The sequence below is a fragment of the Rousettus aegyptiacus genome, unplaced genomic scaffold (genome assembly GCF_014176215.1).
Source record: "Rousettus aegyptiacus isolate mRouAeg1 unplaced genomic scaffold, mRouAeg1.p scaffold_m13_p_10, whole genome shotgun sequence".
Classification (NCBI taxonomy): Eukaryota; Metazoa; Chordata; class Mammalia; order Chiroptera; family Pteropodidae; genus Rousettus; species Rousettus aegyptiacus.
In genome coordinates this window covers 65,101,047-65,122,718 of record NW_023416285.1, presented here as the reverse complement: position 1 = coordinate 65,122,718, position 21,672 = coordinate 65,101,047, and the positions used below count along the sequence as shown (strand labels likewise).

Sequence of the window (21,672 nt, the reverse complement as noted above, 5' to 3'; positions counted from 1 at the left end):
CATAGCTTTATAATTATTTTAAGTTTTAGGGAAAAAATTGGAGCAATATTTGTCTTATGTTACAGGTATTTGGATTTCTCTAATGCACGAATGTTAGGATAGTTTTCCAGCTATATTGAAAGGTACAAGTTAACTAAAATCACTCTTCGTCTTTGAGATCATCAGGAGGACTAGGAAGTCAGTGACTAGGCACTGACTTCAGAAAGGCTTGAACTTTTTTTTATTATTGTATTATATATAGAGAACAGAAGTCTAAAGTGGGCAAGATGTTAAGCGGGACTTAATGTGTAGACCTTTCCAATGCTATTATATACTTTTTATAGGGCTGTCTTTATTTTGTGTGTGTGTGAGCATAAATTCATGGGGCTTTTCAAGCTTTTCTTGAGACAGACTTACCAATTCTTGATTTTCCAGAAGTCTTATATTTCTGAAAGGCCAGTTATCTTGCTGGAAGGCAGCATGACTCAAGGGAAGGGGTCTATAAGCCTTGGATCAGACTCAGGTTTGAAAGTTAGTTTTGCTATTTAATTACTGTTGAGGTCTGTAACAGTCACTCTGGGCCTTAGCTTTGTCATTTCTAACAAGCATACAGTAATATTTTTAAGTTAATGGTTATTGTGAGGTTTGGGTATAATGAAGGCATTCAATAGATGTAGCTGCTGTTTTATGCATTTTAGGAACTTAGCTCTGGTGACTGGAAGGATCTGTGGTACTTGAATTGTTTTACTTTCCTAAACTTTTAAAAATAGAATTGTTCAGAATGGAATTATAGATGAGAAATTAATCTAATTTGCATCCATTTTTCATCACCTATTCCTATAGGTGACTTTTGTATCTTGTTAAGTATATATACTTTTATAAAGTCCTTAACTATACTAAATGGCTTTATATTTTTTTAAATTTAACTTATTAAATTTGCAGTATTATTATGTGGTAGACTGTTTCCCATCTACTCATATACTTCAATGGATTGTAAATACAGTTGGAGGTGGAGCGGGCATTAAATATTTGAATTTTTCTATCTAAAGACAAGTTATCAGAAATTAAAAACGTGTTTCATTTTTCTGCTTTCGAAAGCTTGTAATAAATCACTAAGGCAAATATCCTGTGTGTATCAAAATGAATATTTCATTTTAAGCCTTTCTGAGGAATTTCTAAAATTTTCTGTAATAGAAATGATGTGTTCTAATTACAATGGCCAAAAAATTTTATTTCTGTTTGTTTAGCATTTGCTACAAAGATAAATCCATTTGGATACTATTAAAAAATAGTAAATTTAGAAGAGAAACTATAAAAATACTTAATGCTTAACATTATCATCGTTGGGTGTGTTGGTTCGAGCTTACTAATAGTTTTTACAACAGTACAAAGTAGCGAGATCTAATGCAATAAAGTTTTTTCAGTGTGTATTGTAATCGCATTTTATGTTAAAGTGCATTGCAAATGGTTTTAGATTTTATTTCTCACCTAATGTTTGTATTCTTTTTCAGACATCTAATTAGGCAAAACTGAATTGATTCAATTTTTCTATTATAGGAGATTACCTGGGGCAATCGATGTTATTGGTCAGACTATAACCATCAGTCGAGTAGAAGGAAGGCGACGGGCCAATGAAAACAGCAACATACAGGTTTAGTATTTTATTTCCTTTTTCTGAATACTTAAATAAATTTACAAAGTCTTCTGATTTTTGTTACTTTTAATAAATTAATCATATGAAATGTTTTTTAGCATCTTTAAAGGTAAATTATTTCTAAAATGAAGATAGTCCTCTCTTTTTCCCCAGTGTTAAAATGCTATGATTTCTTAAAATAATTATGTCCCTTAATTTAAAATTAATGTAAGAAAAGTTAAGTAAAGGAAAGATTATATGTTTAAATGATATGCTTTAGCCAGCAAGGATTTGAGAAGTAGAAACTAAATATATAATATTATGTTTCCTGTTTCTGCTGTGTTTCCCAAACATTGCACATTAGAATCTCTCAGGGAGCTTGTCAAAAATCCACATTTCTATGTTCCACTCTTCTGTAAATTTGGTGCCTGTCTCTTACCTGTTCACAAAAATCATTATTTCATAAACATTACTTTTCAGATGTAAAACCCTTGTTCTTAAAATTACTAGGGTCACATATTTGGCTGCCTGTAACTTGTCAATTCACCCCTTACTGTCTTTTACTTTGCAGTCTGGTGATGACAGGCTCTTGTACAACGAATATCTGGTTCTGCTGCCTTGTCAATTTCTTAATGCTAGTATCTGTGACTAATAATTGAAATGCTTTAATTTGGATAGTTGAACTTGGTTGGGTACCAAAGATAATACTTGGTACATTATATTTATAAAGTGCTTGTCTCTTGTTTAGAATGTTTTTATCACTTAATTATTTCCCATTAAAATTTTTTATAATGTTTCAGTTTTTCTTAGGCTTTGATTATGTGCATGAATGTATACTAACATCTGTGTATATATACACACATCACACAGATAGAAAAATTAGTCCCACCTCCCCAAAATATATGTATGTGAATAAAACTTTTTACTTTGTTTCTTAGATTAAATGAAATTAATTTACTGAGTTTAATCTCAGAATAGAACATTTATTCATCTTTTTAATAAATTATGCTCTGATTTTAGGTTCTTTCTGAAAGATCTGCTACTGAAGTAGACAACAATTTTAGCAAACCACCTCCATTTTTCCCACCGGGAGCTCCTCCCACCCACCTGCCACCACCTCCATTTCTTCCACCTCCTCCAACTGTCAGCACTGCTCCACCTCTGATTCCACCACCAGGTAAATAGTACATAAGACATTTGATTTCGAGGAAGAAAAATAACCTGTGAGTGTTTCTTTTATTTGGAATTTAACAATTAAAAAATATATGTGAAAATAATATCTTCATTGATTGCATTGGATTAAAAATATAGATATGAAATTGATTGTTAGTCTTCAGTGGATTCACACTGAAACAGAAACATATGTCTTTCTATTTCAGCATAGCAAAGAGACATACTAAAACAGAGAAAAATATACAGATACTAAAATCGTGATCCAAAAATATGATTGTGTCCTCCAAACTAAAGTTACTAATTGTGCATATATAAATCCATATTTAATTTTAAACCATGCAAGATACTTTTAGAATCAGAATAGGTAAAAAAGAAAAATTATTTCCTGTGAAGAGATTGAAATGAAAATCTCAGTCTGGTCCTTTTCTTTCTTTGTATATTGGTTTCCTTCTAGGAGACTGCTTCTGGGTGCCAGGTGCCTGGTGTTTAACTTCTTTTAAATGAGATAGAAAATTCGTGTAAATTTTTAGTCACTTTTGATTATTTATTAAAAACTAGATCAGTGGCAATAGAAAAAAATTTACAGATACTCCCCAAATTTTATACTTCTTACCCTTTGTTCAGTGACTTTTATTAATTTTATTTCCAATATGCTTTGAATATTTATCCCCCTTAACCAATTTTTAATGAAACTAACAAAATCAATTGAGATAATAATTACTTTTTTTAGGGACAATGCCTGTAGTAAATGATAAAAATTAGCTATTGGTCCTAATTTGAATTACATGTGTAATATATGTTATGATTTGATTTAGTATAAAATCAATTTATCCTAAAGGGCCATGTTCACTCTATATTTACAAAAGAACTGTCTTTAAGGTTCCACTTATGATCTGAGTACAGAGGCAAATAAAGTGTCTCCATAGTCATTCCCTTACTCATCCTGGGCCTTTAAATGCTAGTTATTGCATCAGCTCTACAACCACAACACCTTTGATTTCCTTTCGTTGTGACTTCTACCTTCAAAAATCTACCTTCAAAAGTGATAAGAAAATTAATATGCAAAATAACTGGCTTTAGAGAATCTCTTTTCTCAAAAATAGAGGAAGGAGAAGACTGGATAGGTTAGAGGTGCTTACTCCAGGCAGTTTTATTTCTAAAGTTCAGTGAATTTCTGTTCCAACAATAATTTTTTGTTCTGAAACACAAACAAATCATTCAGAAGTTGCTATTGGACCCATAATTTTTGGGTCTTTAATATGGTGAGAATTAACTGAAAAAGGAAGGATTTGGTGGTTCATGAATGAGTTCGTTGTCCTCTGAAAAGATAAAATGTAGACATAGTTTATTTTGAATGTATTTTATTTACTGAGACTAAAAGATCAATATACGTGATTATAGTTCTTACGTTAGATTGCTGTGTAATCTTACTTAGACTTTACTAGGTACTGTACTAAAAGCAATTTAAAAGAATTTTCTTATTTACTAGCTAATATAGTATATCCCCAGATGGCTAACATTTTATATAGTTCGACATTATCTGTTTATTAAAATGAGAGAGTGGTGATATGAATTAATGATGGAAAAATATCTCACTGGTATAGTAAGAATATTTAGTAGCTCTGGAATATATTGCTGATAGACAATGGCATTATCTAAAAGTAAGCTCTTTTCAAAATGATAAAATTACTCCCATTTCTTTGCCATAGAATCTCTGTTTAAAAGATAAATCTTTTAATGACATTTAGATTATATGGCATACTGTAACAGATTATTTTTCTGTTGTATAAGCAATTTGTTAATTAATTTTCAACTACATGCTTTCCATATTTTAAATACCTATACAGGACTATCGATTCTTATTTTTAGATTAATATCCATGCTGTCCTGTCAGCATTTAAGGAATACAAATTCAGATGAATTCTAATGCTGGTTTAAGCAGTATCTAACCTGGTATATTTGCTGGGGTGAGGTGGGGGAAGATACCAATTCATATTAAAACCAAATGTTTATAAGTTGAGGCTAACTGACTTCTCATTTTTACTAGATTGTGAGCTGTTGGAGAGAATATAGGCTGTGTATTTCTATTTCCCCACCATGATAATCACTTGACTAAATATGTTAGCTAATTGAGTTAAAAACATATTATGTATCCATAACACAGGGAGATTTTTAGAGTGGCAGTTGGTACAGTCAGTCACAAGGCACATACCAATCAAAATGGGCACTGGCTTTAAACGACAGTATGGCTGCATAGATACATATCAGCTGAGTGTTGGCCTTGATTAAAGCCACATTTTCAGTTAACATTTACCGTAGAACCACTTGATTACAGTGTGTGCCATTGAGTTTGCTGTAATTTAGTTCTCAAGAATCAAAGCAAGCTGTGACTCAGGAATGTGTAAGAATTGCCTTAATAAGGAAACATTTTTCTTAGGGAAACCTTGGGTTTTCTTTTTGCTTTCTTGAGAAATACTAAAAGGAAAAACATTTTTTGAGAATTAATGTAAACATATTTTAATATTGTCTTTGTTAACATTAGCTTTCACACATTTGCTTAAGTTGAGAATGTTTATACATAAGTTTTAAAAACTATAGTCCTGTATATGACCCGCCCATACTTTGGGATGCTACTATTTTTAATAAATAGGGTGATCATGTGTACAGATGTGCCTAGAATAGTCCTACTTTATACCTTTGTGTCAGTGTAATTATTGTTATTCACTCTCAGAAATGCCCTGTTTTGGAGGATGAAATTTATAGTTAACTCTATAGTTGGCTCATTGTGTAAGTAGTTAACTCCTTAGCAGTGATGAGAGGTGAAAGAGAACAACACTCATTCAACTGACAAATAGTCGACAGGAGAGAGGTGGTATATTGTCTCCTCTTCCTCAAACACACATTCTACAGATAGCATGGATCCTTATTAGTAACAGAGAGGACAAAATATTTCTGATCACAGTAGATTTGTATGAAAAGTAGAGGCGGTTTTGTGTTGGAGAGTGCGGCAAATGTGTAACGGACTTATGGTCCTAAATTAATATCAAGACTCGGATTTTTTTAAGTGGAAAAGTATTTAAATCTGGTTCTTTGCTGCCATACTAACAGTAGCTTGAAAACAAACACTGGTTATTCAAGATCTTCCTTAATTTTCAGAAAACTTGTTGTTTTCATTTTTTAGTGAACCAGAAAATAGTTGTTATGAATTTTTTTTGGCAATATACTAGTGTGGTTTTATGTTTTTATTGAGTAATAATAGCTAATATTTATTTGAATGCTTACTATCGAAGGCAAGGATCTAAGTACACTTCTTGTATTAACTCAATTTTATTCTCAACAACATCTGAAGTAGAGATTGTTATCATGTTACAGATGAGGAAACTGGGGTTTAAGGTGTTTAAATAATAGCTAGAAAAGTAGCAGAACCAGAATTTTAACCTAGGCAGTTTTGCTGGAAAGCCTATTTTATTAACTGTGTTGAAGTGAATCGTTACTTGTATGAAGAAAGTTATTGGATTATCTGTTTTCATCGCAATAACATGTCTTAAAAGCTCCTTTTTTTAAGTATTTTTTTTGTTGAAATACATGCATATATATTCGTGGGCAGGGAGGTCAGAGAGGTTGTAAAAAGCAGGAATCAGATTTTTTTTTAGAAAAATCTAGTTAACTGAGGTTTTGCTGTTTGCCTGATTTGTGTTAATCCAGTTTTAAAATAATAGTTTATTAGCAGAAAAATGTAAAATTGGAGTAGTTGAGGTTTTTTTATTGTAGTAAGATAAGATATATCTAACAAAGGTATATTTTAACCATTAGTAAATACACAATTCAGTAGCATTAAATAACATTCACAGTGTTGTGTAACCATCACTTAGATCTATACTAAATCTTTTTCATCGTCTATAACAAACTGTATACTCATTAATCAACAATCCCTTCCTGTTTACCCAAGCCCCTGGTAGCCTCATTCTTTCTTTCTCTATGAATTTGCCTATTCTGGGTGCCTCATATAAGTTGAATCTTTCAAGTATTTCAAGTTCTTTTGTGTCTGGCTTATTTTGTTTTTAAAATAATGATTGTAAACAATTTTTTAAACCATGTTCAACCTATATTATGTTTTATTGGCTGGCTTTTAATTTAGATTTTTAAATGTTAATTTATTTTAGTGTAATCATATTTTATCTTTTTTTATAATGGAGTTTATTGATAGAAGGCATATTTAGTTTAATTCATTTCTTGTTACATTAATCAGTATTAAGACTTAATATGTCTTGGGAATAATTGAAATCTAGCTCAGGAATAGAATTCTACATTGAACAAGGCTGTTTGCTTCACTGAGATGTAGCCCAAACAGACAAGTCATCTGTTTTTAAGGTTGGATATAGGATTTAGCTCTTTAGCTAGATTTCAAAATGTATCGGATTCTGCATTTTAGAATGTATTAAATTCCTTCTTAATAAACTGTTGTCAAGTACATCAGTGTCTTACTAGTCATCTAGTACTACAAATTATATAAACATGAAAATTTTGTTTATTCCTTAAATACCTTGATTTTTAGTTAGCTGTGTTACTTGGGGTGAGGGAGAAAAGTAGCTCACATCTGGAGTCTTTCTGCACTTCTTCCAAGGCCTACCATGTGTAGATTATTTTTCTGTTAGCCTGGTTCCAGCACAGTGGATCTCAACTTTTTGGTCATAGACTCCTTTTGCACTCTTAAAATAGCAGCCACCAAAGGGTTTTTATATATGTGTGTTCATCTATTTTTTTTTTGTATTAGAGATTAAAACTGAGAGATTGAAATTTTTATTATAGTTAAAATATTTGATATTTTAAAAATACTCATAAACCTATTACACATTAACATTGACAACATTTTCTTGAAAAATAACTTCATTTTTCCAAAATAAAAAACAGTGCAAAGAGTGGCATTCTTTTCACTTTTGCAAATCTATTGTGTGGCTTAATAGAAAAAAGCTGGATTCTCCTATTTATTTCCGTATTAAATCTCTTATGATTTTAAGGTCACATAGCCTCTAGAAAATTGTCTTATACACTTTATTTAGAGACTGAGAGTGAAATGGCTAATTGTATTTTTATGAAAGTAGTTTTGACCTTCTAGATTCCTAGAAGGGTCTTAAAGACCTCCAGGATTCTCTAGGTAACACTTTGAGAACTGCTGCTTTGGCAGAAGATTGACCTATGTTGGATAAATATTATTAGCACCCTGGAGAAAGTATAATTTTGTCCTTTTAATTGAGAAACTGTTTCGTGAATATAACATTTATTAAGCTGATTTTATAGTTCCATGAAGATTTTGGTCTTACATAACCAATTTGCTTATTAACTGACAGTATTTGCCAAAAAGTAAGCATTTCAAAAATGTGCTTTATGGAAGTACCTCTGCAGAAGAATTCCTTGAAGCTTTTGAGAACTATACTCATACTCTCTTATGTTGTATTTTTCTATATTAAAAAAGTCTCAGTATTTTTAATGAACTCAAAATAGGGAATAATGCTAATTATCTGTAGTAAGTAGTATATTCTGGCACAATTAAAAATTAATTTATATGTAAGTTTAATAGAAATTAAAAGCTTTAGGATGTTGATTTTTGAATCTTTTCTTCCCATAGATACTCCCTTTAATAGTTATATTTTTAATCTACCATAGACGCTATATTTTATAGAATTTAATTATAATTTAATATTTACCTTTTGTTTGACTCCTTCAATCATTTTGTGATTATATGTGAGCTTATAGAGATCAATTCCTTTATAAGTTCTTTGTAAAAATATATTTCTATCAGATGTTTTTATTTGTCTCACATAATTTTTATTTTCTGTAGCTTGTAGATAATTTTGTAAACTGGAAGATTAAGAGAGCCTAATAAGGATAAAATAGTTTCACAGAATCATCTTTTTTACTTAATAGGTATGGACTATGTTGGTAACGTTTTGTCACTTTAAGTTTTGTGACCATAGCATTTTTAAACACATTTTTAAAAATTTTTAAAATTTGAAATTACTTCTTTTTTATACCTTAAAATTAATTTTTATTTTAATTTTTAAAAAGTAGATTTGTAGTACTCTGTATCCTATGGTGTTGTTTTTTTTTTTTTAAGAGATGATAGAGCATATACGTGTGAATATATAGTTTTAAGAATACTGATGCATAGAAAACTATGTGGTGGAGAGTGATATTTAATGCTTTTTATAAATCTTGACTTTTTCTACTCATTTTCTTTGTGCAGAACTTACATATGAGCTTGAAGTAGGAATCAGTGAGATTTAAGGAAAGTAACCTGGTTCATTTATTTGTAACAAGATAGTGCTGTTGAAATTCAGGAGTTACCAGTGAGAAATATGAAGCGAAGTTCACATAATTGTGCCATGCTTTTTTTTCTCATTTGAGTAGAGAAACAGTAGGTAGTTATTATATGTATTAGTTAGCTATTGTTGCAATAACAAATAATTCCAGAATGTAGTGGCTTAAAACATGTATTTATTATTGAACAGTTTTTCTGTGTTAGGAAGATGGGAACAACTTAGCTGAATCCTCTCCTTCAAGGTTTCTTGCAGAATTTAAGATGGTCATCTCACAGACTTGACTGAGAAAAGATTATCTTTAAGCTCATTCACCTTTTTTTGAAAAGATTCACTTCCTCTCCAACATGGCAACTCGCTTCATCAAAGTGTGAATGCTGAGAAGACAGTTGAGGATGCTAGAAAATAAAAGTCCCTGTCTTTTGAAACCTAGTCATGGGAGTGACATTTCATCATTTTTGATGTATTTTGTTTGTTAGAAACAAGTTATTATAGCCAGCTCACACTCAGGGGGAGGTATAAAAAGGAATTAAATACCTGAAGCCATGTTAGAGGCTGCCTGTCACATAACTCTTTTTTGCCTTAGTTATACAAAGTAATGATGGGATACATAGAGAATGAGTTCATAGATTATTATTCACTTTTTTTATTGAGTACAGAGCCTCTTAATTTTGTGAGAATTAAAAAAAATACATTTAAATTTATTTTAATATGATGTTTTACAGGGCTGCTGCTGCCTTTCTATTTCTTTGTTTCAGTTCCTTCAGTCCTCAAAATAGGATTTCAGGTCCCCTTACCCTACGCTTTACATTTGACAGTTGTCAAAAATTGATTGTACAGTGTTTCATCAACTTTATACTTAAGTTTTGATGAATGTTTACCAATGAAGATTTGCATTGAAATATCTAGGTAAAATAGAGGTCTCACAAGAAGGGCCCTTTCTAGTTCTCCTGATAACTCTCTGATGTGTAGATATTGATTTGAAAGGCATCTCATGATTTTTCTTTATGTTCTTAATTCTTTCCAGTTGATTTTTAAAAACATTCTCTGCGATATTATTGTAGTAAGATTCAAATTAAAAGCAGACTAATTTTAACCACCTTTATAGCATAGTTAATAATTCGGTTAATGTCTTTTATCATTATGCTTTGTGAAAGTTCTTGAGGACTAAATTTTGAGAGGGCTTACTAGTAATTTCTTAGTTATTTTGCACGGATTCACATTTTAGCAAGGTGTAGTGAGCATTAACTGAAATGGTTCATGCTGCTCATGTACTCATTTAGGTGAAGTTATTAGGATAACAGAGTGGGTCGTCAAATTTGGTGTAATTCTTTATCTTATACACCTAAACAACCATGTGTTTAAATGTGAAAACTAGTGTTTAAATGTAGTCATATAGTGAAGTTCCTTAGTGTTCTAAAAAAAACTATAATATTCTAAAGAAAATCAGGTAATAGTAAATATTAAAAACTTAATATCTCTGCCTTTCTTATTTTTCCCATTTAGTTTGGTGTCTCGGATTTTGCTGAATTGTATTGTTTGTTGGATTCATTTAGCCTAGTAATTTAGGAAGTAGCAAGGTAACCTGAGGATGGATGAGAATTGCCATTAAGTGCAGATCAGTTTAGTAGACTTCTGGAGGCTTAAGGATTTTTGAAACATGATGACTGCTTTACATATCTTTTTCATCCTTGTTGGTTTTATAAGTTTAGCATATCCTTTTGCATGAATGGTTCAATCAGGTGCTTCATTCTCCATTTTAAGGCTACTTGTTGCCTAAAGATCTTTTTATATGAACCTATTACATGCAGAGAAAATTTTTAAATAATTAAAAGCAGATGTTTCCATTGACAAGAAAATGTTTTAAAGCGATTCTGTTTTCATTATTTTTTCTCATACATTTAGGTAATGAATTAGATTATTTTTCCTCTTTTGGACTAGTATTGTTTCAGTTTTTATGAAAGGATTTAGTAAATCATTTCAGCTGTGTTTAGGTTATTTATGGTATAAAAGTATCATGAAAATTTTAAATTTTTTTCTATTTTCCTACTTAGTAATGTCATTTTTCTTCAAACAAAAAGTAGTTAGTATTTGCATGCCGCAAAAGTTTCACATGAGGATTTAAGGGCACATTTGACCAATGTAAATTGCAAATGTTTGTACATCATTTATTAAAGTTTATAATGTGTGCAAATGAGTGAGAGTCACTCAAGTGTTTTCTGACACCTACGGAAATAAATCCTCTATGTTTATCTTAAAGTACCCTAGGGGCATTTTTGTATGCATTGGCTGTGCCCCCTTTCTCTATTCCCACAAGTCAAGGGAAATAATAACCTTTCCCCACTCCTGTTGACAGCAAACAATCCAAATCAACACTTGAATGTTCCACAAAACTTTACAAAGTGAATATCCATTATCTTCATAGTTACCTTGCACTACTTACAGTATTAAGGAGCCCATTGATCAATTTCCCTATTAAAATGTTAAAATAACAAAATCAGATTATCAAACTTAGTGTTAATTTCATGAAGTTTGATATTTGTGTGTGCACAAGTGTGCTTTTTAAATTGATGTCTTCATTTGTGATTACAACTTGGGAACACCTGTTATCAAGTTGTTAGGCTGGGTTTTCGTCAGGAAGTCAGATGTTATACTCGAATTGTTGGTCCTCTGCAAGAAAACAGAATGCTTCTCTTGAGTTAATAAGCCAGGAAAATGAGGCGAGGGGTTTTATTTCAAAGGGTTTTCTTTGGTGATGGCATAAATACATAACAGGTTATAAAATCCAATTACTATATTAAATTTCATCACTTGTTTTTTAGGTATTCCAATAACTGTACCACCTCCAGGTAAAACTTTTTCCATGTTTTCTCCATCATTGTTAATAAACATGAAATTTCAAGCCTAGTTACAGGAGGGACAGTGTTGATATGGTTTGAATATGGAATAGGTTATTGGGATTTCAAGGTCCTATTTTCAGCTCTGCCTTTGCTTCATTCCAGTTTTGATTAAGATATTCAGTTTTCTTATACCTGTCTTACCCATTTCTGTAGAAAAAGAGATTCTGAGAAAATTCTTACCATATCAATTTGTTGAAGAAAACAGTATAGGATTTAAAATAAAATTTTTATTAAAAATGTTTTTTCAGACAAGGGATTTTTTTATATGGTAAAGTGACTGCAATTGAAGAGAAGGAACATTTATTTTGACTTTATCATGGTTTCTAATTTTAATACTCTGCTGGTATATGTTCTGAACTACTCAATTAGGTAGATCAACAACTGGTCAGATGGTTGTTCTTAGAGTGGTAATTAATTTGTTCATTGTTGCAATGGTATGATCAATAGTTTTTATACGTGGTCTAGTGTTGTTTTTTACATTTTTTCAGTTTTTTTTTTTTGTAGTGTGATGCAAATAAGATAGCAAGTATGTTTACTGAGTTCACTATTAAAAGCCAAAGAGTATAAAGAGAATAAGAAATGACAGTGCTTGGAATGGTGGGTCTAAATTCAGAATGACCTCAATAAACAAATAGTGAAGTTTAGATAGGCAAATATGTATGTATAGATATGGGATAGTCACTGATTGCGTATGAATGTGGCTGAAGAAGCCTTACTAGGAAAAGTTATAAAGGAGTCATTGGTGTGTCTTTTTAGTTTAAAAAGAAATGTGATTGTAAGACTGTATAAAATAGGATTGTGGACTCTAGGACTAATGTAATTGCTGAACTATATACTTCTCGATGTTTAATGGAGAACTTGTAACTCCTAAAACTGGATACAGTGAAGATGAACATGGTGAATTTAAAACAACTAGAAGTAGGGCCAAAAATTGATTTAAATGGACTTTTGAGAAGGGTTAAGAGAACTGGGGTTTATTTTTACATAGAATATTAAAAAGGAGGCCTAGTGGAAGTGCTTTCAACTGTGTAGAAGGGGTCAGAGAATATGACAATGGATTGCTTCTTGTCCTCATTCAGGACAGCATATGAATTGTAGTGTGAGAGATTTAAATTATATAATTTAATACATTTCATAATAGTGAGAGTTGTTAAAACTTGGAAGGGATTGGTATAAGGAATTAGTATCGTAAGTTGTGGAATCTTAAAGTCTTTTGTTGGGATGCTTTATTGTCTATCAATTTGAAAGCGTAGAGTAGATTGTTACGGTCTCTTTGAGCCATATTCTGTGGTATTTCATTTAGGTATTGCAAATTATTGAGAATGCAGATTCATGATACAAAGGTGCAAATTATTTTCTTTCCAAACTAATGCAAAACTATACATATGTGCCTTTCTTTGTAAAATAGATTTTTAGGGTTGTGCTATGTAAAACATTTTATGATGGATGTTCTTAGCCTTAAGCATTTATTATACCTACTGGTAAGATTTTATTTATGAATTATACATTTTAAGGAAAATTCTACACATCTAAAACTCAAAAAAATATTTTTTGAAAGAGGTAAATGTTCTTTTACTTGCTTTTCTTCTAAAATATTTCAAGTATAACATATATGGTGACAACACTACCACTGTTTTATGTATGGAAAAGGTAAGGCATTGAGATTAACTCACAAAATGGGCTGTGTGTGGTGCTGAAAATAAGACCGGGTGTCCTGACTCCCAGTTTGTGCTCTGTGTATTAGACCAGACTGTTCATTTAAAGTTTTATTACTCTAAAATCTGTTCATAAGATTAAGGTTCATTTTTTCCTGTCCATTATAACATAGAAAAAAGCATGTTATTCCCCCAGAGAAATTTAGTGATATGCAGCAACTTTGTTTCACTCTTGACATAAAATGTACATTCTCTTAACTTTTTTTGTCTTATGATTGAATGTTTCAGGTTTTCCTCCTCCACCAGGCGCTCCACCTCCATCTCTTATACCAACAATAGAAAGGTAAATCAGTGTGGATACTGTAAATTTTTTATCATTGATAGGCTTGTGGCAGAAGAATCATATACACATATTGGTAATATTTTCAGATATTTAATTTTATAAACAGTAGTCTTCTAATACATAAATCTAGATCTGTGTTACTTTTATATAAGATGTTGGACACACAGCCTGATGACAAAACAGGAGAAGGAAAATGAAATGATAGTATTTTGAGATATCTTGCTTTGACTTATGACATGCTGATTGAAGAAACTCCAAAATTGGTAAAAGCTTTGCTGTAGTCAGTTTTGTGGGAAGTACAAACAGATGACTGGTCATCATGAATAATGCATGTCTGTTTTAGGATTAGGTAAGGATCGCTATTATCAGGGACAAAAGTAAAGAAAAGCTGCCTTATTCTTTGCTACCCTGTGGCAACTCAACTTCCACAAAGGAGGATTGGTTACTGTATGGCAGTAACCTTATTCTTATATCCTGCATTTATGGTTTATGTTAGAATGCTCTACCAGAGAATATTTACCTCATGGATGGCAATATGGTGTTTAATAACACAGGTCTTCGGAATCATACAGGACTGGTTCAAATTTTGCCTTCATAATTTTCCAGCTTTGTGCTGCTAGGCATGGTTCATAACTCCGTTTCAGACTCAGTTTATTCTTTACCAAATGGGGTTGATAGAATTGGGAAGATTAAAATAAGTGAGTATAAATCATTTGCACAATTCTTGGCAGATGGACATCACTGATAAATGGTTGTTATTATTATTTCCTCTCAAGTGGTGAATAAACTCTGTAAAAGTAGTACATTTCTGAAACATTGATTCAGGTTTTATAAAGGCAGAAATTGTGAGAACCTTACATCTGTAGCATACATATGATTTTCAAAGAAAATGGTAAAACTCAGCAAAGTATGAATTGTGAGAACATGAGGATTTTATTAAGTCCTTGTTAAACATACTTGCTTTCTCAATCAAATGTTAAAAAGTATTATTTTTTGATCCTTTCAAGGCGCTGAATTTCTGATTTATAATCGTTAAAACCACTTTTTTTAAGACTGAATTTTAACCAAGTCTCAAATATTCTGTTAGCTTCAGTTTCTCTGTTATCTTAGTTAAACTGAATTCCTTGGATTATTCATGTTAAATAGTATTAACAGGCTATATTTTTATTTACAAGTGGGTGTTAGGTTTAATATTTCGGAAGGTTAAAAAGCCCATGTTTTTAGTACTAAAAAGTAAAATTAAAGAATTAAAACATTATTATATTGTGGTTAATTAAAAGTCATAATTCTGCCTTTATGTTTTGCTTTGCACCAAACTATCAAAATTCAGAACTTAATTTGTAACATATAAAAATACGTTTTTCTTCAACAGTGGGCATTCCTCTGGTTATGATAGTCGTTCTGCACGTGCTTTTCCATATGGCAATGGTAAGTATTATTTTTAGTTACCAGATTCAATTTGAATCAGTACTTAAATATTTTTATAGCAATAAAAACGTACTTTCATTGTTTGAAATACTATCTTATAGAACAATGAAAAATATTAACTAAAGGAATAACTAAGCCTTACATATATTCCAGGTTAACAGAACAATTTTTATTTCCTTATCAGCTATACTTTTAAAAATTAATAAATGGTGATACAACATAAATATTTATACCATGTCTTTTCCTGAAAGAATTTAGGATTTGTCACCAAGTTGTCTCAGTCTTCATTGACCATAATCTTTCTGTTTCTTGACTCATAGCATCCAATTAGCCTTATTTCATCTTTCCCCCTTACTGGTTTATCGGTTATCTTCTAAATCATTTGGTGAGGTCCTCTTTTCACTCTTGACAGTGTTATCCATTCTAATGGTTTCTGATACCACTTTTTGTTTAGATTTCTTGATCATCTCTCTCTCTCTCTCTCTCAAGTACTGTGCATTGTACTAGGTTTCAGGGGTACAGAAAACTAGACATAGACATACATTTTCCCTTATCAAATTTATAGGCTAGTGAGGAAACAGCCAGATTACAGAAGAGGGTATCATGGGAGCATAGTGCAGGAGTCTCCCACTCCAGAGGTGTGGACCCATAGATGATATGACTTGGGAGTTCACATCATGTTCAGAGACATGGGGATGGGTGAGAACATGGTAGCTTTTATGAGCTGAAAGAAGTGTGGTGTGGCTGGAGTGTAAGAATGCATGATGAGTTTCTAGAAATGAGATAAGATCATGCAGGTCCTTTATAGCCATGCTATATAGAATTTCTACCTTATGAAGAGGACTGTGAGGAACAGTCTACTTTTATGCGGAGTTGTGAAATTTGCTAGATTTACATTGGAAAAAGATCCATTCTGGCTACCTGCCGTGAGGAAATTGTGGATTTGTAGTGTGGGTTGAAAGGTGGGAATGGCAGAGACACCCACTTGGGAGAATGAGAAGCTGCATAATGACTGCATATATGATTGTGGTCCCATAAGATTATAAGAGAGCTGAAAAATTTCTATTACCTCGTCATGTTACAATCATTGCAACGCATTACGTATTTGTGGTTATAGTGTTGTAAACACACCTACTGCACTGTTTTTCATAGAAAAGCATATCACATAAAATTATCTACAGTATATGATACTTGATAATAAGGACTATGTTAGTGGTTTATGTATTTACTATACTTTTTAATCATTATTTTAGAATGCTCTTTATGAAAAATGTTTGCTGTGTAAACAGTATGCTGTCTTACGTCAGCAGCAGCCTCATATATCTCATGGTTACTTCATCTCTTGATTGCATCATTTTCACTTATGCTAGATTAGTCTCATGTTGTTTTATACAGTAACATGCTGTACAGACTTGTAGCTTAGGAACAATAGGCTATACCATGTGGCCTAGGTGTGTAGTAGGCTGTACCATCCGTATTTGTATAAGTGTACTCTGACATTTGAACAGTGAGGAAATTGCCTAATTATGCATTTCTCAGAATGTATCCTGTATTTATGTTCCCCTATATTCAGGTAGTACCATTGGGGATAGAGAAAATTGAATGGTTCCAAATGCTTATTCAGTAGAATTTATAAGTCTTGGTAATAAATCAGCTGTGTCAGTCTATACTTACACTTACCTTCTGAGTACCTGTATCAGAGAGTTTTAGTATCTTTCAGACCCACATATTCAAAGCCATACATATTATTCATTCACATCAAAAGGTAATCTTTCCGTTGACTGGCTTGTTTCATTGATTATACACTTTTTATTTTTTTTATGCTGGGCTTCCAGAAGGTCATACGCCTTGGTTTGATTCCCTGCCCAGCTGGGAGAATGAGAAGCTGCTTTGCCCTCTCATTATTTGTGTGACTTTTGTAGATCTTCAATTATTAAATGGAGAGCATAATTCTTTCTCACTTTCAGTGAGAATACATTAAAGTGGATTAGTCCTGCCATTTAGTAAATACTCAAATTTTAGCTCTTATTTTTATGACTATCCCTACTATCTCCAACAAGCTCCAAGTTACCTCCCTTTTCTACGCTGTGAGGCAGAGTAGAATAATTATTAAAGTATAGGCTCTGCAGTTGGCCTGAGTTTGGGTCCTGGGTCCCTCTTATCTTAGTAACTTTGAATAAGTTAAGTAACCTCTAAGTCATTTTCCTCATCTGTAAAATAAAGTTTGGATATGAAGTGCTTGGGACAGTGCCTGTAATATGTAAATCCTTGATAGGTATTACTTGTCAAATTAATTAAAATTTTATTTTTATCTCTTTTATTGCACTTGCACTTTCTCCTTTGTGAATAAATTCCTATGTATTTATTTGATACAGATGAATATGAGGACTAGCCCATATCAGAAAGAAAAAGTCTTCATTTTTGACGTTACGTGGTTTTCTTGTGAAAGATTTCATTTTTTAAATATGCTTATTACACATTTAACTTTTTCTCAAAGTAATATATATAAAATTTTAATGGCAAAAGCAAGAGTTTTCTACTCCCTGTTTACCACCCCTAGCTCCTCTCTGAAATGTTTTTTTAAATGAAGGACTCTTAAAGTAATAACAATTATAAAGTATATTGCAAGAATTAAATCGAAGAAATTTAGGAGTTTTCTTCATTATAGTCAAACAAAGCCTTGGAATGAAGATGGTAAATAAAGCTTCTTGGGATATGGTTCCATAGTGTAGCAGTTAGCAGCATGTCTGCTTTACACGCAAAAGGTCCTGGTTTGCACCCCAGTGGAGACCACAGTCCATGGTCTACGACCCTGCCACCCTGAACAAGCCCAGTGTCTGATCTCAGAAGTTAAGCAGGGTCGGGCCTGGTTAAAACTTGGATGGGAGACCACCTAGGAAGACCAGGTGCTGTAGGCATAAATAATTAAAAGAAAAAAGTTTGGTAATTTTGTTTTACCTTTGTTTTAAAATTTCTTTTAGAATTTTGTAAATTAACCTCAAATATTATACATGGAACTATTTTTCTTAATGTGCATATTAATAATAAGATTGTGTTTATAAAGTAAGACCTAGTTAAAAAGTAATCTTTTACAGGAATATGGAAGAACTGTAAGCATCTTTAGTTCTGATGGTCTACATGGCCTTTCTACATAGGCTTATCATCCTGTTTTTTGATTTCTGTAACTTTCGGTAATGATAGATGTGTATTTGCTCATTACTATCTCTGCCTTTCTCTTTTCCCCCACCAATGAAATTATATCATTTTTTTTCCTTTTTATATACCTCCCCTCTTTTTCATGAATGGTCAATCACTACTAATGTGCATCTTTCTAAGCTTTCACCTCTTCTCCCTTTCTGCCTCCCAACTTTGCTCAGCTACTCTCCTACTAATAACATTTATATTCTGTCCTGTAACCAAAATTATCTGTGCCCTGACGACTTTTTTATTCTGAAAGCTAAACAGTAAACTGTATTAACATTGTTATGACTATTAAATATTGTATATTTACATAGAGATAATTAAAATATTCAGACCACTCAAAGGAGAAAGTTTCTATGGTAAATATATTAAAATTACCATTGTACAGTTCAACTGTATAAAGTCATACCGCATTTTAATTGGGTTCATAGTTGGACCATGACTTTCTCAACCTCGAGTATGTCAAAAATATTCTCCAATAAAGTGAAGGTATAATTGTCCCAGTGTCATTTGTTTGATAGTCTATCCTTCCTTAGGGATCTATGGTGTCATCTCCATTCATGTATCAAGTTTCCATCTAAGCATGCATCCATTCCTCTGCTTTCTAGGCTATTCATTTGGTTAATTTAACTATCCTTATGTTAATAATGCCATACTATCTTAAATATGAGTTTTATAGTAAATCAGATAGCTGGTTCAGCAAAATCTACCTTACTCTGCTTCAGGAGTATTCTTGGGCCATTGCACTTACATATCTATTTTAGAATCAACTTTGCAAGTTTTGAGAAAAACTGTTGAGATTCTGATTAATAACTAAATTTTATATTATGTTTACTGTATGACACTATTAACTCATGGAATCTTGCCAGTTTTATAAAGTAGGCATATTGTTGTTATCCTCATTTTATGGATGAGAAAATCAAACAGCTAGATTAAGTAATTTTCTCCGGTACACATTAAGTGGCAGAGTCAGTATTTGAAACCATGCAGCCTGGCTCCAGAGTCCTTACTCTTACACGGAAGTATTGGAATTCACTTGATGCTTTAGATCAGCTTGTGTGAAATTCATCTTACAACATAAATTCATCTATGAACAAGGGCTTTCCCTTCATTTAGGGAGTTGTTTTTCAGTGTGTTTCAGTTAAGAATTAAAATCATCTACATACACTTCTTGCACATCTTTGGTTAGATTTAGTCAGAGGTACCTAATGTTTTTGTCGTAAATAGTAGTTCATTTGAACTCTGTTCTGTTTGTATTTGCTTGTATTTAGAAATAGAATTGGTATTTATTATATAAATAAATACAGATACATATATTGATATATATATATATACACACACATACATACATACATACATGTAGAAAGAGAGACAGAGGGAGAGAGGGAGAGGAGGAGAGAGAGAGAGGGATATGTAACCAATTACCTGTTAACTTTCACTATAATTTGTTAAGTCTCTTCAGGTCATGATCAATTACTTTTTTTTAAAATACTGATTTATATAGGATTTTGATATCTGAATTACTATGTAAGATTGGCCTATGATCTTCCTATATTTTGTACTATCCTTCACTGGTTTCGGTATTAATGTTATGCAACCCACAGGGGATAAGTTAGGGGATGATCTATCTTTTCCTGTTCTCTGGAAGTATGTATAGTATTAGAATAGTCTGTGCCTTATAAGTTAGTAAAACTCGCCTGTAAAAGCCATCTGGTCTTGTGGAAGGTTTTTAATTACTGATTTAATGTCTTTAATAGTTATGAGACTATTTAAGATTTTTTATTTGAGTGACTTCCGTTATTCATTCAAGTACTTATTCTGAGGAATTAGTCTATTTCAGCTATTTTTAAATGTGTTGGTGTAAAGTATGTAATATTCTTTGCATTGTTTAATCTCTGCAACACCTGAAGTTGTGCCCTTTTGGTTCTCGTATTGTTTATATGGTCTCTTTTGTAGTCTTGTCAGAGATTGTCATTTTTTGTCTAGTCTTCAAAAACCAGCTTTCTACTTTCCTAATTACATAATAGCTTTCTGTTTGATTTCTACTTTTATCTTTATTATCTTCCTTTTGTTAGATTATTCTGCGCCTTTCTAAATTCTTAAATTGGAAGTTTAGATCACCAACTTTATTTTTTCTAATGTAGTGTTTTTTTAAATTAAATTTCCCTCCATAAAAGTTCGCATCCCTAGACTTCTGATACATCATACTTTGGTTTGTTTAATTCCTGAAGGATTAAAACAATTTTTTGACCCATGAGTTATCCGAAATGTGTTTTTACTTTGAATTGTAGATGATTATTTTTCTGTAACTTTAAATTTTTACTTCTAATTTGAATTTCATAGCAGTCAGAAAATAATGTTTATTATATTTATCCTCTGAAAGTACATCGTATATTTTTATGAATATTTCATATGTACTTAAGAAGAGTGAGTGTTCTTTAACTGTTCTGTGTCATGTTTATTAAATTCACCTTGTTAAGTATTTTGCTCAAATCTTCTATATCTATAGTGATTTATTTTTCTGCTTAAAGTGTCAGTAATGGAGAGAAATACATTAATCTCCCAAGATCATGATGGATTTTTCTGTTTCTACCTGTATTCCTATTCTTCCTCTCTAAAACTTAAGGCTATGTTGTTAGATACCTCAGAGTTTAATTCTTTCTTCTTGGTGAGTTTCCTCTTTCATCTTCATGTAATTCTTTCTTTCCCAGGTAATTTTTATGGTATGAGTCTGCTTTGACATTAATATAGTTAGCTATTTATGGAGATTTGGGGGCAGGGGAGGTGGTATCAGTATTTTCTTTTTTCATCTTTTTACTTTCAACCATTTTATGTGTTTTTATGTCTCCTATATTCAGAGTCAGAATTTTTCAAAATACAAATAAAAATTTTTCAGTTATATAACTGAGAAATTCAGTATCTTTTGTATTATTCTGATGATTGAGCTAATAAACTTGTCTACCCTACCCCCATCTCTTCCAAATCTTTTTTGAATTGACTAAATTTTTCAGGTAATTTTTTTAAAACCTTTTTCCCCCTATGT

At 31.8% G+C, this 21,672-nt stretch overlaps 1 protein-coding gene across 16 annotated transcripts in view; it reads left to right on the top strand.

Annotated features, from left to right (window-relative positions):
• Positions 1-21,672, top strand: part of FIP1L1 (factor interacting with PAPOLA and CPSF1) — a 72,009-nt gene that overhangs the window by 34,515 nt on the left and 15,822 nt on the right. For 8 of the 16 annotated variants that reach the window (XM_036227939.1, XM_016119601.2, XM_036227937.1 and 5 more), the window contains 5 exons: positions 1,537-1,630; positions 2,633-2,789; positions 11,925-11,951; positions 13,946-14,000; positions 15,373-15,428. In XM_036227939.1, the coding sequence (XP_036083832.1) occupies positions 1,537-1,630; positions 2,633-2,789; positions 11,925-11,951; positions 13,946-14,000; positions 15,373-15,428 (389 nt within the window). The remainder of the gene's footprint in view (positions 1-1,536; positions 1,631-2,632; positions 2,790-11,924; positions 11,952-13,945; positions 14,001-15,372; positions 15,429-21,672) is intronic. The other 8 variants (XM_036227938.1, XM_036227940.1, XM_036227936.1 and 5 more) reach the window with 1 other exon arrangement.